Source organism: Leptodactylus fuscus, chromosome 3 (assembly GCF_031893055.1).
Source record: "Leptodactylus fuscus isolate aLepFus1 chromosome 3, aLepFus1.hap2, whole genome shotgun sequence".
Taxonomy (NCBI): Eukaryota; Metazoa; Chordata; class Amphibia; order Anura; family Leptodactylidae; genus Leptodactylus; species Leptodactylus fuscus.
Window position 1 is genome coordinate 152,930,774 of NC_134267.1, and position 17,564 is coordinate 152,948,337.

Sequence of the window (17,564 nt, forward strand, 5' to 3'; positions counted from 1 at the left end):
GATTTACAGTCCATGGTCATGTGATGAGTACACAGGTGTCGCTCGTTATAGTCACAGCACAGTAATCAGACATCTGCCTGGTAATCAGCTGTGCACCTGTGTGTTTATGTTTACCACATGACCATGGACCGTAAATCACATGACCATGGACCGTAAATCACATGACCATGGTCATACTTCTATCCACTAGAAGTAACAGAATGAATGACAAGCAGAGATCTAGAAAACTGTGTGGAGTTGTTACAGAAAGTATATTGCAAAATTGTATATCCTTTTATTGTACAAACAATAACATTTGTCTCTTAATAGTGGTCTGAAGGTGGCCAACCCCTTTAAGATCACATGTAGGATTTTTCTGTCCACTTGAAAAATCGGACATCTTTGTAAACAGGCACTTAAGGACACACACGGACACTAAAGGACACTATATAATATCCCATTTAAAATAATGGAAATTGTAAACGGACACAGCTAGTGTCTGATGCTAACATCTTCCACGGACATTACCTATGGACACTAGCTGTCAGACACCGATGCTAGTGTGAACCCAGCCTAAGAAACCACACAGATTCCATAGACTATAACTGCAAGCACCACTTTTTTCTCTGCATGATTCATGTGCACATCGCATGGAAAACACACAGAGCCCATTATAGTTTATGGGGTCCATGTGGCTTCTTAAGAACCGCTTTTTAATGCATTCGGTATTCCATTGGGGGGGGGGTCTCCAAGCAGATTCCCCAAATGGAATACTGAACGCAGATGTGAACCAGGCCATATACAAGAATAATAAAACATTGTAAACATAATCATGGCTTAAAAAAATAAATAATTAATAATGTGAATATATTTACTTTGTCAAAACAGAAGAGGTTGAGCTGGCCACACATGTTGATTCTGTCTGGACTAATACAAAATATAGTCTTTTTCTTCAATCTGCTTTGTGCGTACAGAATCCCTACTGTTAAGGCAGCAGGTATAATTGGACAAATTGCAGATGTCAAGAGCACAAGGGCCTCCACAATAATTCTCCAAGCAGAAACCTATAAGAAAAAAGATATAGAAAAAAAATCATAATTCTATATAGTAGTAGAATGAGGCTTTGTAATTAATGATTTATAATTAATTTGCATCAATAAGATTAAAAAGAAACTAAAGAAATTGGGTAACAACTGAATTGTTTTTATACATGTAGGAAGGATTGATCAGTGGAGCAGTTGTCCTTAGTAACTGATCAAGTTGTCATTTTATTTAGGAGAAGGCGGTCACACTGTGGCCCAGGAGCCTTGGGGTACCCATAAGCACTAACATCAGTACTGAGATTGCAGCTTCCATCTGGCCCATAAGCCAAGGAGACCCACAGATTACCCTAACCACACTAAGGTTGATTAAACTCCTTAACACCAGTAACCATGACTATCAAGAATTCGCTGTAGGGATGAAGTAGGGGGCCCCAGACAAAAGATTGCGCTAGGACCTACAAGACTTTAGTTACGCCACTTCATGTCTGGTTACTGCAACTCAGGTCCCATTTACTTGACTGGCAGACCTACAGTAACCAGATATGGCGACTACCGGATCAAACAATCATTTTGTGATTACTATTACAATTTCATATAAACAATGAAAATTAAATGTACCTTTCTCTGTACAAATATGATCACTGAGTACACAATGCCAACAACGGCTAGAAATCCTAAAAATATGAAAAACCATTTAACGTCTCTGTGCAGCTTAAAGTTTAAGGGTTTTGGATACAATATGGACCGCACCATATCCCCTTTCGTTGTATTAAAGCCTAAAAAAAAATAAAAAAAATAGTAAATTGATGGACAAAGCAGAATAAATGCAGGATTAATCATGATATTGTATTTCATTTCTCTAGAGTGATCCATTTACATTTTTCGAACCAATATACAAAGAGCCTGCACTGCTAATTCGGATCTAGCTATGTACAGGAAAACCGTGGAAGAATGCAATTTATTTGTAGTTATAACTCACCAGTCCTTAAGACTACAGCTCTGGCTGGGCCTTGTGCAGTGGACTCTGTCCTTATCACTTCAGTACCACAGAATAAGACATGGCGCTTATAATCCTCTCCACTGTACTGTTTCCATGGCATTGTGTCATCTGCATGTGGTAAATGTGTTTTTGTCACAGGGATACATTCACCTGGTGGTAAATATATATATTATTACAGGAGCTTGTAAGATATCTAATCTGTACTTGCTAAGGCTTCTCCACTAGGAAGTCCCTTCTATTGATCTGCCGGAGGACCAGAGGAATGGAAAAATGGTCTGCAAACAGAGCCTGAGGGAGCCCATTCAGTTTAATGCGGTCCACAGAGTGTCTGTCCAATATCCATTCTTTTCAATTGACATAGCCTGTTGAAAAATTAGGGCTTGCAGCAATTTCTGATGGATTTGACCTGGGTGTGCAGATATGGACCCAGCCTAACAGTCAATGCTTTTACCTACCTGTTAACATTCCTTCATTGACAATACAAGTTCCATTGATCAAAATGGCATCACATGACATGAAAAAATTTTTGCCTGATAAAACAATTATGTCCCCTGGAACTAGCTGTTGACACTCGGTTTCACTGCAATCTGCAATAAATGGAGAATTCACATTAATTTTGTTCTTATAACCTTGTACCATTAACAACAAACAGAAGTCCATGTTATTCATAATTCAAGATTTTCTTCTCTTTTTCCTATTCTTACGTAAATTTGTAGCCTAAACATTACACAACACAAAAGTAAGCTAAAACGTAAACCAAGTTATATGAAAAGACTACATTGAGTGTAATATTGATTATCTATCTTTATGTTCAATCATAGGACTCCACAAACAATATAGCAAAAAGACTCTAAACTTGCTGCAGCCCAATAGCCAGCTTAGCATATGTCACAATGCTACTCTGTGCATGTGCATGTGACAAGGCTGTGCCCAAACTGCTGAGCCAGTCACATTCACATGGACTAATTATATCGTAAATGTAAATTAAATGTAAATTATTTTAGGCTTGGTATTCCACAGGGATACATTCCAGAAAATGAAAATTATTAATATTATGTATAATAGTTATCTATTGTGTTACTATGTTTAAAACCACTTTGCTCAAAAGTAAATGGTACAGATGAGTGATTCTTCACCCACCCAGTAGCCCCAGAAATTTCCATTCTGGCAGCAGGCATACAGCACACACTATTGGAAAGTCCTCACTGCAGCTATCATTCAGTTTACAGAGACCTGCTCTATGCTAAGCCTACTTTCTAAATTGAATTAAACCTTAAATTTATAGATAGTATTTTTAAAATTCTATGAGTCTAATATAAAGCTCAATGCATTGAATGCAAAGTTCATGTTAATGAAAAGTGTATGATAAGCGGATTGAACTTGAGCTCCAGGTACCAGAAATTTCAAATAGTAGGTTAATGGAGAAGGGCCATTGTCAAACGCTTGTGAATGTGCACTCTATATTCACTATCGGATCTTGTTTTAGTAAATACATCCATCTTTTCTTCTGGTTCTACTGCGTGTTACCATTCACTTTGTCATTGTAGTGTGTTCAGTGTCAGACTGGCCCACCAGAGTACAAGACGATCCTCAGGGTCTAAAAAAATAATGTTTCTGCAGAAAACACTCAAATTTGAAGGGTACTATAGTCTATTTCTTTATTGGAGGATGGGTCCTAGAATCATTTTATCTGGTGACTCCAAGAAACTTAGTCCAACCCTGGGTATGTCGCTGCATAGTCTACCAAACTCCCCACTTAGTGTAGAGTTTCAGAAACTCCCTTAACTGCTAACACCCTGTTGTCAATTTATTGTCAATTTATTCTTACATGTTAATAGGAATAAGTAAACACAGTTATCAGGAAACAGGCTCCACAATTACAATATGGAAAGCAATTATTTTCTAAACAGATATGATCGTAGAACTGGCAGCTCCTCCTGTAAAATCATTCTGATCCATCAAAATTAATAACATAATGTGATCACAGTATACTGTAAAAATATAAAACTGTGTAATGTGCAAAATGGTGCATGCCCTATACATGATCCTTATTTCTGTAAAATCAGAGACACATCATAACAGGACCTTGTATTCTTGTATGAAATTCTCCTACATGGGTGATGCACCTATCAGTGAGATCCTTCTGCCACATGTTTGCTTATCTAATTTGTACTTACAAACAAAAAGTTTATAATGTCACCGCTAATATACACTTATAGAATATAGTAAAAAATTACGAAGTAATCCTACCTTCATTTCTCCGAGAGACATCCACCTTCATGTTGTTATGAGCTTTGACCAAATTGTGAAGCTTTGAAGATTGCTATTAAACAAAACAGAGAAAATAAAAGTCATGTTCAACCACAAGCACTGTATATTATAATAGGGGGCATTTATTATTAGTTTTATGTTACATAGTGTAAAAATATACCTAATTTCTGCATAGAGATTGTCATAACTTACTTCAGTTCCTGTCCCCAATGAAACTCACAACTTAAAATGGTGACATAGAATTCCAGGTAATTTATCATGACTTGGAGTTTGGAAGGAACCCAATAGCTCAAGAAGAACAAATTCACATGTTGTTCTTGCTCATATTATTCTCAGGTGATAGGACTAACTAAGCATGGTAAAAATGTACAGTCTGAAGATTCCCTTGGTCACATTCTGAAGTTTCCTTTGTAAGAAACAACGTTGGTCATGAAGCCCACGTTTTCCTGATTGCAAAAATCCAAGACTACCCTTCAATATATACTTTATATTAGCAATTTTATGGTTTCTCTTTTCTTCTTAGTAAATAAACAATACCTGTCTTAGTTCCATGAGAGATAAGGTAATCGTACAAATGCATAAGAGGAGGATAGCAATGGCATAGCCCAAGTACCCTTCTGCCAGCCACAGGACCACAGTAAAGAACTGGTATATATAGAATAGATTCAATACCTGTTTGCAACAGAAATAATAACATAATTAGCCACCAATGTTGGAAAATACTCATTTATTAGCAATCATGGCATCCTGATAGTTCAGGGGCAAGATCAATCCTGCCCGCCAATGGCTCTGATTGACTTTCCCTATTACACATATTGCAGTACATTGCACTGGTGCTCAGCAGATCAAAATTAAGTTACAAAATAAATAAATTAGGAAAAATCTTTTAATTTAAAACACATATAATGTAAGCAAAATAAAGTAAACAAGCATGTTACGTATCATGTGCGTATAGGTGCCCACTATCCAAAAATAGTATTTTTTATCCTGTACATTGAATGCCATAAAAAACATATACTACAGTGCATAAATTATTGTATTTTAACCATCTTACTTCCCAAAAAAATAGCAATAAAAAGGAATCAAAGTAAAGAATCCTGACACATTTCCAGCAACTAAACAGTAAAAAGAAGCTATAGATGTCAGAACACAGTGACCCCAGGAAAATCGTTCATTTACAAAAAAAAAATATATATATATTTTATTAAGCAAAACTGGTAAAACATAATACACCTAATAAAAAAACAACCAAAAATAACTGTAGAATTGTTTTTTTTTTCAAATGGACCAAGAAAAAAATGTTAATAAAAGCCAATTAATCATCATATGTACCCCAAAATGGTGTCAAATGAAAGTACAACTTGTCATGCAAAAAATAAGCTAAGTTGTGTTGATAGAACAATAAAAAAAAGTTACATTTTGTAAGGAGAAGATGAGAAGATGGAAAATATGAAAAAATTCGCCAAGCATTCATGTACAAACTATTCTGCGCCCTTAATGGGTTAAAATGCAGTAATGCACAATTGTCATATACATACTTTATTAATGAATAATTTCCAGAGGGGAGCCACTTCAACTTCTATAGTGTTGTGTCCACATACAATTCTCCTAGAAGAGTTAAAAATTAAGAATATAGTTTAGCTTATCACATCAGTTCTGCTCAGCCTACAAAGCTGTGATAAAAAATAAGCAAAATGCAATTGTCATCTGGTAGTAGTTGGCTGGATACCCTTTGCAGCAGATTGTACTGTGTGTGGATCACTATGGAGCAGACTGTACTGTGTGGAGGCCTCTGTGTTGCAGATTGTACTGTGTTGGAACCACTGTGGAGCAGATTGTACTGTGTTGGTGCCCCTGTGTTGGATATTGTACTGTTTGGAGGCCACTGAGGGGCATATTGTACTATGTGGGGGGCACTTCTCTATTTATGTCACAAAGTATCTGTTTTAAAGCAGACATGTGATTTTATTACAGGCCTTAATTACATTGCACAGTTAATATAAAATAGATCTGTGTGATGTAAATAGTGAACATTAATTGTTCAAAAGTACCAAGTGCAAACTTCTACCTTTCAGTACAAAGTTGTTTTGTATCATTGAAGTTCTGTAAAGCCCCATTCACATGACTGTATTTTGTGGGTCTGTCATTGTCCACAATTGTGGATCCGCACAGTATTAAGGTTAAATTGCTTTATTGACACTTTGTGATAAATGATTGGGTTTTGGGTTGTAGTTTGGGCACTCAGTCTCTAAAAGGTTCGCCATCACTGCTGTAATCTGTCACAGAATGACAGATATATTTACAATGCTATCAGTGTTTGGGTCAACATAACTGAGATTTTCTCACACATTAATTGTATCCTGTGCCCCCTCAAGACACAGGCTTACTGCATAACATTCCAAGGCTTCAGTTCAGCTAAAAGTCCCCTCATATTGACTACAGATACATCGTCTTTGCAAAGAAAGTTAGGGATAGGGATCACAATGAAATGTAAGTATAACTCATACGTATCTTATGGTTTGTGTTATGACTTTCATGTAGGGATCGACAACCTTACAATTATTGTCTGGCACACTGACTACCTCAGCTTCAATTTTCGGGGTGACAGTTTCAAGGTGATCTCCCTGACATTTTATACCTTGGCAACATCAGGTACTTTCTCTAGTATTTTGGAAGAAAACTACTCAGTAGTTTCAAAAACTTATGTTAACTCACAAGATCATTCTTTAAAAAATGTATTCAACTAGACTATATATTTCTAAATGGTGGAGGAGGAATAAGTATATCTTCAAAATATAGTCTTCAAATAAAGTTTTCAAGAATGATCACTTTGTAATCAAAAGACAGTAATATATTGTTAAGGAAGAGTAATTTTTATATAACCAAATAAATTGCTCTTTGTTAAACCTTTTACAGCCCTTTTACCTGATTTCTTGTTCTTCTTTTTTCAGACCAGATCCATACTTTGCATGTATGCTATGACAAGAGTGTTCATCTTCTAAAGTTCTGGAATTGCAAAAACAAGATAATAGTTAAATAGATAGATAGATAGATAGATAGATAGATAGATAGATAGATAGATAGATACTATGCATATGTTTCTTACACTTAAACTATATATCTCTATATTATAAAAATGAATTTCTGTCTGTCTGTCCGTCTGTCCGTCCGTCTGTCCGTCTGTCCGTCTGTCCGTCTGTCCGTCTGTCCGTCTGTCCGTCTGTCCGTCTGTCCGTCTGTCCGTCTGTCCGTCTGTCCGTCTGTCTGTTCTCTAATGCGAACCAAACGACTGGACCGATCTTCACCAAATTTGGTACAGAGATACTTCAGATATCCGGGAAGGTTTAAGAGGAGACTCCAACTCGCTCGGACGTACCATTGCTGAGATAAGCATTCCAAACACAGTGCCCCCCCCCTTAGCCAATACAAACCTGCAAGACTTTCACTCATATTCCAACTGCAATACACATGGTCACTCCACATGCACAATACAACACTGATATCCAAACTGAGATACACGCATCAGAGGATTAGATACACAGATCAGCACACAGTATCACACGCCAGAGGATTAGATACACGGGTCTGCACACAATCCCACACACCAGAGGATTAAATATGCGCTTCTGCAGACAGTTCCACACACTGAAGGATTTGATACGTGCATCTTCACACGGTTCCACATGCCGAAGGATTAGATACAGGCGTCTACACACAGTTCCACACTCCAGAGGATTAGATACGCGCGTCTGCACACATTTGTACACGCCATAGGATTAGATACACACGTCTGCACAGAGTACCACATGCTGTAGGATTAAATACACGCATCTACATACAGTTCCACACTCCAGAGGATTAGATACACCTGTCTGCACAGTTGTACATGCCATAGGATTAGATACACGCGTCTGCACACAGTACCACATGCAGTAGGATTAGATACACGCGTCTACACAGTTCCACACGCCGAAGGATTAGATACGCGCCTCTTCACACAATACCACACAGGGAAGGATTAGATACGTGTGTGTGCACACAGTACCACACTTTGGAGGATTAGATACATGCCTCTGCACACAGTACCACAAGCCAGAGAATTAGATACGCGTCTCAGCACACAGTATCACACGGGGGAGGATTAGATACGCGCGTCTGCACACAGTTCCACACGGGGGAGGATTAGATACGCGCGTCTACACACAGTACCACATGCCATAGGATTAGATATGCGCATCTGCACACAGTACCACAAGCTGGGGGATTGGATATGCGCGTCTACACACAGTTCCACACGCCGTAGGATTAGATACGTGCCTCTTCACACAATACCACACAGGGGATGATTAGATACATGTGTCTTCACACAGTTGTACATGCCATAGGATTAGATACACGTGTCTGCACACAGTACCACATGCCATAGGATTAGATACGCGCGTCTACACACAGTACCACATGCCGTAGGATCAGATACGTGTGTCTGCACACTGTACCACATGCTGTAGGATTAGATACGTGCGTCTATACACAGTTCCACACGACGTAGGATTAGATACGTGCCTCTTCACACAATACCACACAGGGGAGGATTAAATACGCGCGTCTGCACACAGTACCACACGCCAGAGGATTAGATAAGCGCATCTGCACACAGTACTAAATTCCGTAGGATTAGATACGCGCATCTGCACACAGTACCACATGCCGTAGGATTAGATACCCACGTCTACACACAGTTCCACATGCCGTAGGATTAGATACGCGCCTCTTCACACAATACCACACAGGGGAGGATTAGATATGTGCATCTGCACACAGTACCACACGACCAAGGGTTAGGTCTGCACACAGTTACACACACTGAAGGATTAGATATGTGTGTCTGCTCTAAGTACCACACGGGGAGGATTAGATATGCACATCTGCACACAGTTCAACACGCTGGAGGATTAGATACGCATGTCTTCACATAGTACCACCGCCAGAGGATTAGATACGCGTTTCTACAAACATTATCACACAGGAAAGGATTAGATATGCGCATCTGCACACAGTACCACATGCCAGAGGATTGGGTATGCACATCTGCACACAGTTCCATACGCCGGAGGATTAGAAATGCACGTCTGCACACTGTACCACATGCCGTAGTATTAGATACGTGCGTCTGCACACAGTTTCACACGCCGGAGGATTAGATATGCGCCTCTGCACACAGTACCATACGCCTGGGGATTGGATACATGCATCTGCACACATTTCCACACACCAGAGGATTAGATAAGCAGGTCTGCACACAGTAGCACATGCCGTAGGTTTAGATATGTGCGTCTGCTTACATATCCACACGCCAGAGGAATAAATACATGCATCTTCACACAGTTGTACACAGCATAGGATTAGATACACACATCTGCATACAGTACCACATGCTGTAGGATAAGATACGCGTGTCTACACACAGTTCCACATGCCGTAGGATTAGATACGCGCCTCTTCACACAATACCACACAGGTGAGGATTAGATACGTGCATCTGAACACAGTACCACACTTTGGAGGATTAGATACAGGCCTCTGCACACAGTACCACATGCCAGAGAATTAGATATGCGTCTCAGCACCCAGTTCCATATGGGGAGGATTAGATACGCGCATCTGCACACAGTACCACACGCCAGAGTATTAGATACGCGCATCTGCACACAGTACCACACGCCAGAGTCATTAGATACGCGCGTCTGCACACAGTTTCACTTACTGGAGGATTAGATACACGCCTCTTCACACAATACCACACGGGGAGGATTATATATGTACATCTGCACAAAGTACCACACCAACAAGGATTGGATACTTGCATCTAAACACAGTACTACACGGGGAAGGATTAGATACAGCTTTACTCCAGGTATCCATAACAACTGATCACAGGTTTTTCACTGACATTCAAAATGAGATACTTATGGACATACACACAAACAACATACAAAATACACAAGTGCAAAATTGGACAATTCTTATGGGGCCACTACACAAACATAAAATGTAATATACCCGTGCGAAGCCGGGTCCTCCCTCTAGTATATATATATATATATATATATATATATATATGTATAGATATATATATATATATATATATATATATATATATATATATATACAATCCTATGAAAAAGTTTGGGCACCCCTATTAATCTTAATAATTTTTAGTTCTAAATATTTTGGTATTTGCAGCAGCCATTTCAGTTTGATATATCTAATAACTGATGGACACAGTAATATTTCAGGATTGAAATGAGGTTTATTGTACTAACAGAAAATGCGCAATATGCATTAAACCAAAATTTGACCGGTGCAAAAATATGGGCACCTCAACAGAAAAGTGACATTAATATTTAGTACATCCTCCTTTTGCAAAGATAACAGCCTCTAGTCGCTTCCTGTAGCTTTTAATCAGTTCCTGGATCCTGGATGAAGGTATTTTGGACCATTTCTTTCTACAAAACAATTCAAGTTCAGTTAAGTTTGATGGTCGCCGAACATGGACAGCCCGCTCTCAAATGATCTGAAAACAAAGATTGTTCAACATAGTTGTTCAAGGGAAGGATACAAAACGTTGTCTCAGAGATTTAACCTGTCAGTTTCCACTGTGGGAACATAGTAAGGAAATGGAAGACCACAGGGACAGTTCTTGTTAAGCCCAGAAGTGGCAGGCCAAGAAAAATATCAGAAAGGCAGAGAAGAAGAATGGTGAGAACAGTCAAGGACAATCCACAGACCACCTCCAAAGAGCTGCAGCATCATCTTGCTGCAGATGGTGTCACTGTGCATCGGTCAACTATACAGCGCACTTTGCACAAGGAGAAGCTGTCAGGGAGAGTGATGAGAAAGAAGCCGTTTCTGCACGTACGCCACAAATAGAGTTGCCTGAGGTATGAAAAAGCACATTTGGACAAGGCAGCTTCATTTTGGAAACAAAGATTGAGTTGTTTGGTTATAAAAAAAGGCGTTATGCATGGCGTCCAAAAAGAAACAGCATTCCAAGAAAAACACATGCTACCCACTGTAAAATTTGGTGGAGGTTCCATCATGCTTTGGGGCTGTGTGGCCAATGCCGGCACCGGGAATCTTGTTAAAATTGAGGGTCGCATGGATTCCACTCAGTATCAGCAGATTCTTGAGAATAATGTTCAAGAATCAGTGACGAAGTTGAAGTTACGCCGGGGATGGATATTTCAGCAAGACAATGATCCAAAACACTGCTCCAAATCCTCAGGCATTCATGCAGAGGAACAATTACAATGTTCTGGAATGGCCATCCCAGTCCCCAGACCTGAATATCATTGAACATCTGTGGGATGATTTGAAGCGGGCTGTCCATGCTCGGCGACCATCTAACTTAACTGAACTTGAATTGTTTGTCCAAAATACCTTTATCCAGGATCCAGGAACTGATTAAAAGCTACAGGAAGCGACTAGAGGCTGTTATCTTTGCAAAAGGAGGATCTACTAAATATTAATGTCATTTTTCTGTTGAGGTGCCCATACTTTTGCACCAGTCAAATTTTGGTTTAATACATATTGCGCATTTTCTGTTAGTACAATAAACCTCATTTCAATCCTGATATATTACTGTGTCCATCAGTTATTAGATATATCAAACTGAAATAGCTGTTGCAAATACCAAAATATTTAGAACTAAAAATGATTAAGATTAATAGGGGTGCCCAAACTTTTTCATAGGACTGTATATATATATACTAGCTGGTACCCGCGACTTCGTCTGCGGTGATTGTAGCAGTGGGTATATACAGGCATGGGTAAGGTTTTCGTATTGTGTATAAGGGATGGGATATGAAATGTAACTTTGTATCTTGTTGTTTCTGTAATTCAGAGAATACGTGAGACTTTTGTGTTGAAGTTAATTTGTATTAGAGCTGCTATATACACGGTGTTGTGAGAAACTTTACATAGTGACTTTGGGACAGAAGTATTTGAAGTTAACCCTTTCCCGCCAATGGCATTTTTTGATTTTCGTTTTTGACTCCCCTCCTTCTAAACCCCATAACTTTTTTATTTCTCCGCTCTCAGAGCCATATGAGGTCTTAATTTTTCCTGGGACAAATTTTTCTTCCTGATGCCACCATTATTTATTCTATATAATGTACTGGGAAGCAGGGAAAAAATTCAGAATGGGGTGGATTTGAAGAAAAAATGCATTTCTGCGACTTTCTTACGGGCTTTGGTTTTACGGCGTTCACTGTGCAACCAAAATGACATGTCCCCTGTATTCTGTGTTTCGTTACGATTCCGGGGATACCAAATTTATATGGTTTTATTTACATTTTGACCCCTTAAAAAAAAATCCAAAACTGTGTTTAAAATTTTTTTTTTGAAAAGTCGCCATATTCCGACAGCCGTAACTTTTTTATACGTGCGTGTACGGGGATGTATAGGGCGTCTTTTTTTGCGTGACCGGGTGTACTTTGTAGTTCTACCATTTTCGGGAAATGTTATTGCTTTGATCACTTTTTATTCAATTTTTTATCAGAATCAAAACAGTGAAAAAATGGCGGTTTGGCACTTTTGACCATTTTTCCCACTACAGCGTTTACCGAACAGGAAAAATATTTGTATAGCTTTGTAGAGCGGGCGATTTTGGACGCGGGGATACCTAACATGTATGTGTTTCACAGTTTTTAAGTACTTTTATATGTGTTCTAGGGAAAAGGGGGTGATTTGAATTTTTAATCCTTTTTATTTTTTTTTTTATATTTTTTTTTACTTTTTAAAAAATAATTTTTTTGCATTTTTTAGACTGCCTAGGGGTATTGACATGGGTGGGGGGTGTCGCGGATTGTCAGAGCGGTGGGGGTCGGCAAACATGGCTGCTCCGGAGCATTAAAGAGAGCCTCCTGGAGTATCGTTAAGGTGAAGGGCAAAGTGGTAAAGTCTATGTATATGAGATTGTGTGGGGTTAGGGGCGAGGCTGCAGAGGGCAATAGGAATTTTGTGGCTTGCTATGGTCCAAAGTGTGTGAGATTGCAGAGATGGTGGTGTGAGTTTGGGTTTTGTGGGGGTCCTGGCACAAACGTATGTGCGCTATTGTGACGAAAAGTGGCCTATTGTTTAATCGGGTGTGTTAACTATGTTTGTGGAAAATTTCAGCCGAATCGGTCAAGCGGTTTTTCCGTGATTGAGGAACAAACATCCGAACATGCAAACATCCAAACACACAAACCCACAAACCCACAAACTTTCACATTTATAATATTAATAGGATATATATACATATATATATATATATATATATATATATATATATATATATAGTTTAAAAATAGGAAATAAGTGCATATAATGCTAGTATGTGTATATATATATATATATATATATATATATATATATATATAAATATATATATATATATATATATATATATATATATATATATATATATATCTTATACAAATATATTTGCTTGCTTAGGAAGTGCAGAATTTATGGAATAAATAACACATCACTAAAATGTAAAGTTAGTGACTACAGTGATAACATCACAGAAGGTAAAGCTAATCAATGAGTATACTATTTATTACAAGACATGGCAAGGACTGTGATGTGGCTAAAAATTCTGTTATTCTTATATTCCCAAAATGTATGTACTGAGTGTACATGATGTCAAAGGATGAAAACATTATTACATTATAGTACTCTTATTAATATACCAATGATCTTCACACTGTACTCCACTATTCTATATCTTACACTTATACTAGTATCTATTCACATACCCAATTTTCTCATATTTATTTTTAGAGTTATCCCAGACATATCGAATTTTCTGTACCCGTATAAACTTTACCTGTAACAAAAGATTTGTCTTAAAAATAAAGATGAAGAAAATAAACAGGAACTATATCAAACTGATTTTGTTGTATATAAACTATTGAGAATCAAATAAAAATTTACTATATAGCACAGAAGTAAAAAAAATAAACCTAATAATTTTCACATATCACTACATTTCTTTTTTTTTTAGATGACTTCAAAGAACCTTACAAATGCTGTACAGGTACGTGTTTTATTGTTATTATTATTTCATTTAGAGTAATACTATAGAATGATGATCATAATACCATTACAGGTTATTTATATATTGTTTCATTATCAAAACCAATTTAAGAACTTCTGATGTGTGGGTAAATGGCAAAAGAATTTCCCAAGCTCTCACTCCTGTCACATAGCTCTTCCAGATTTCTTAGAATTTACTGTATAATGTACCTATTCATTTACACTTGGTTAACCTGACAATAATAATATGGGCTTGCATCAGGCTATTGTTTGTGCCAAGTCAATGAGGCCAGGGTAATTGACATCTGTGTAGCTTCCTGTTGCATATCCGTCTCATGCCAAGTTTCTCACTTACAAGTCTCACTGTATTCTCTTTGCTTATTCTTAGCTCTGTGTAGTATGTTAAACTTGGTGTCTGTTAGCACTACTATTAACAGATTGCAATTCTAAGAAACAAAATGGATAAAAGATGGATATATAATTAAGGAAAGAGGTGTCTAACAAGTCATTAACATGTACTCCTTAATAATAAAGGAATGTCCAGAAATTATTCCCTTTTTCAAAGAGCAATGAATTGCGCAGATTAAGAAATTGATATTTTTGACAAAATTTAATAAGAGATTGACATAATTTCCAAAAAAGTTCACATCTTTGCATTCATACTTAGTACAAAGTACAAAACTTGTGCCTGTGATGTCCATATACTTTACTATACTACACTACTTTAACTGATTCTGTCACTGAGTTTTTTGTCAACATAGGCATTTTCAATAGAATCTACCATAAATAGAGAAAACACCTGGACCTCGATGCAAAATCTGTAGTGGGGCCTTACCTGCCTTGTGCCATTTAAAATGGAGATATATTTGATGAATCAGAAGGACTTTTGGGGCCGATCAAGGTCCAGGACCGGGTATTGACTGATACAACTGCACCCCCTATACCTGGCCATAAGTGTATATCTAGTGAGAGAACAACCACTAGGACCACTATTAATCCCAAGAACAGGATTTCTCAATCCTTCCAGAGAGGTGGATGTGTGTTAATAGCCCACTAAACTAGATAGGCACTATGGAGTGAGCCCAGTGTGCTTGTTTGCCAAAATCTGCACCATTTGTCATACAATAAAAAATTTTTCATAACATTAGTTTCACTCCAAAATAGATTAATGACTTACTTTAAGATCTGGCCTCCTTATTGCTCTATTCACTATGGAATTTGTATCAGACATGACAGAGCATTGTGCGTCACATAAAAGTGAATCTTTATATTGGTCCAGAATAATGTACCGCACCTTTTTCCTCGTGTATTTTTTTCGTTCATCCTATTAAATTATAGGAGATTAAAATATTCTAATTAGTCTTTCATTTTTAATATCAAAATACAGTGACACCCAAAATAAAAAGCATACCCAGTAATTATATAATGCATTCATTATATATATATATATCTTTTTGACATTGCTACAACAGTAACCCCCTTCAACAATCAAACATCAATATCTGACAACTAACCCCTCGTTCACATCTGCGCTGGTATTCCTTCCAGGGAAGTCCACATGGGGACCTCCCGAACGGAATACCAAACACAATTGCAAGTGCTGTGCAGTAAAAGGATATGGTTCCCATAGACTATAATGGGGTCCTTGTGCTTGTCATGCGCTGCCCGCATGAATCATGTGGATTGGAAAGTAGATTTTGTGGAGATCTGGTGACAAGCACACGGACCCCATTATAGTCTATGGGGATCTGGGTGCTTTTACTGCAAAATGCCTGCAATTGTGTTTGGTATTCTGTTCAGGGGGTCCCCATGCGGACTCCCCTGGATGGGATACCAAGGCAGATGTGAACTAACATTCAATTATATATTTTATATGAGAACATTGCTATCAGCAGTGCCTATGAAATGTAATACCATATATTGTACTGATGACAATTCCCATAAAATAGAATAGTATCACTTAAAATTTTTACAAAGCCCATCATAACTGAAGGACGTTACTTTTACCAGGCATCTCTGAACAAATATAGTGTGCTTCTAACAGCTCATTGTATTTAGATCCGCAGGAGAACTCCAATTACTAAAATAAATATCCTGACAATTTGTTTTATCTTAAATATTGTAAATGCTGGCTAAAACTTCAGGCTTTTATGGTCTGTGCTTGAATCTAACAGTAACAACTGTTAGCAAATACTTATAGCTGTTCAATTGATTGCAAATATTTGTTCGATATCTGATGCAGTATTAAAAACATAACTGCGAATTTAAGGCGTGCTTCACATCTGCATTCGGATTTCCGTTCACAGAGTCTGCGTGGGGATCCCCCGACTGAAAACTTATACGCATATAAAAATGATTACCTAAGTAAACTCGCAGACCCCATAGACTATAATGGGGTCCATGTGGTTTCTGCTTGGTTTCCACACAAATCCTGTGGAGAGAAAAGTGCTACTTGCAGGACTTTTTCTCTCCGCATGTTTTATATGGACACCGAGCAGAAACCACATGAATCCTATTATAATCTATGGGGTCCACAGGTTTCTTTAGGTAACCACTATTTTATGCACGTAGGTTTTCGTTTGGGGGGTCCCCAAGCAGACTCCCTGAACAGAAACCCAAATGCAGATGTGAGCTGGACCTAATACTGTTTCTCGGTACTCAAAATATTTTTGAGCTGTTTGGATGTAAACACGAAAGACAGAATCAATACTTACCGTTGTTCTTAGTAAAACCACATTTGCTTCCTTCAAAGATGAAGGGACACAGTTTGCCCAGACACTCCATTCAGGTTTCCAATAAAAGAGAAGCAGAAGAATACCACCCGATAGACAGTAGCCGATCACACACAAGACAATCCAAGGCACACTTATTCTATAACCAAAGATTTCCTGTTAACAGAATACAGAAAAAATTTAAGGTAAGGCATACTGTCCAAAACTGATTTGTGAATAGCTGTAATGTCAGTTTGTATCCTTTATCATGATAGTTTATAGACTAACTGGAGCTGTCATCATTTACTGTATATTCAATAGTCCAATGCAAATGGTATTTAGCAATATAATGCTGCATCAGGATAATAAGGATAATATAACGCCTCAGGCTAAGGACTCATCTACATTGGCAAAGGGCCTGTAGAGCGGTTACTGGAACTGGTAGTGCATGATGCCTGTATGACATCTTTAGTATGC

The 17,564-nt window shown here is 38.0% G+C and overlaps 1 protein-coding gene across 1 annotated transcript in view; it reads right to left on the reverse strand.

Moving 5' to 3' along the window:
* LOC142197905 (putative cation-transporting ATPase 13A4) overlaps nt 1-17,564 on the reverse strand; it is a 74,410-nt gene that overhangs the window by 25,298 nt on the left and 31,548 nt on the right. The window contains exons 2-12 of the mRNA XM_075268583.1: nt 17,091-17,264; nt 15,554-15,700; nt 14,097-14,167; nt 7,219-7,299; nt 5,832-5,901; nt 4,831-4,965; nt 4,273-4,345; nt 2,478-2,609; nt 2,002-2,172; nt 1,641-1,798; nt 855-1,043 (exon numbers count right to left, since the gene is read on the reverse strand). Coding sequence (XP_075124684.1) covers nt 855-1,043; nt 1,641-1,798; nt 2,002-2,172; nt 2,478-2,609; nt 4,273-4,345; nt 4,831-4,965; nt 5,832-5,901; nt 7,219-7,299; nt 14,097-14,167; nt 15,554-15,700; nt 17,091-17,264 — 1,401 coding nt within the window. The remainder of the gene's footprint in view (nt 1-854; nt 1,044-1,640; nt 1,799-2,001; nt 2,173-2,477; nt 2,610-4,272; nt 4,346-4,830; nt 4,966-5,831; nt 5,902-7,218; nt 7,300-14,096; nt 14,168-15,553; nt 15,701-17,090; nt 17,265-17,564) is intronic.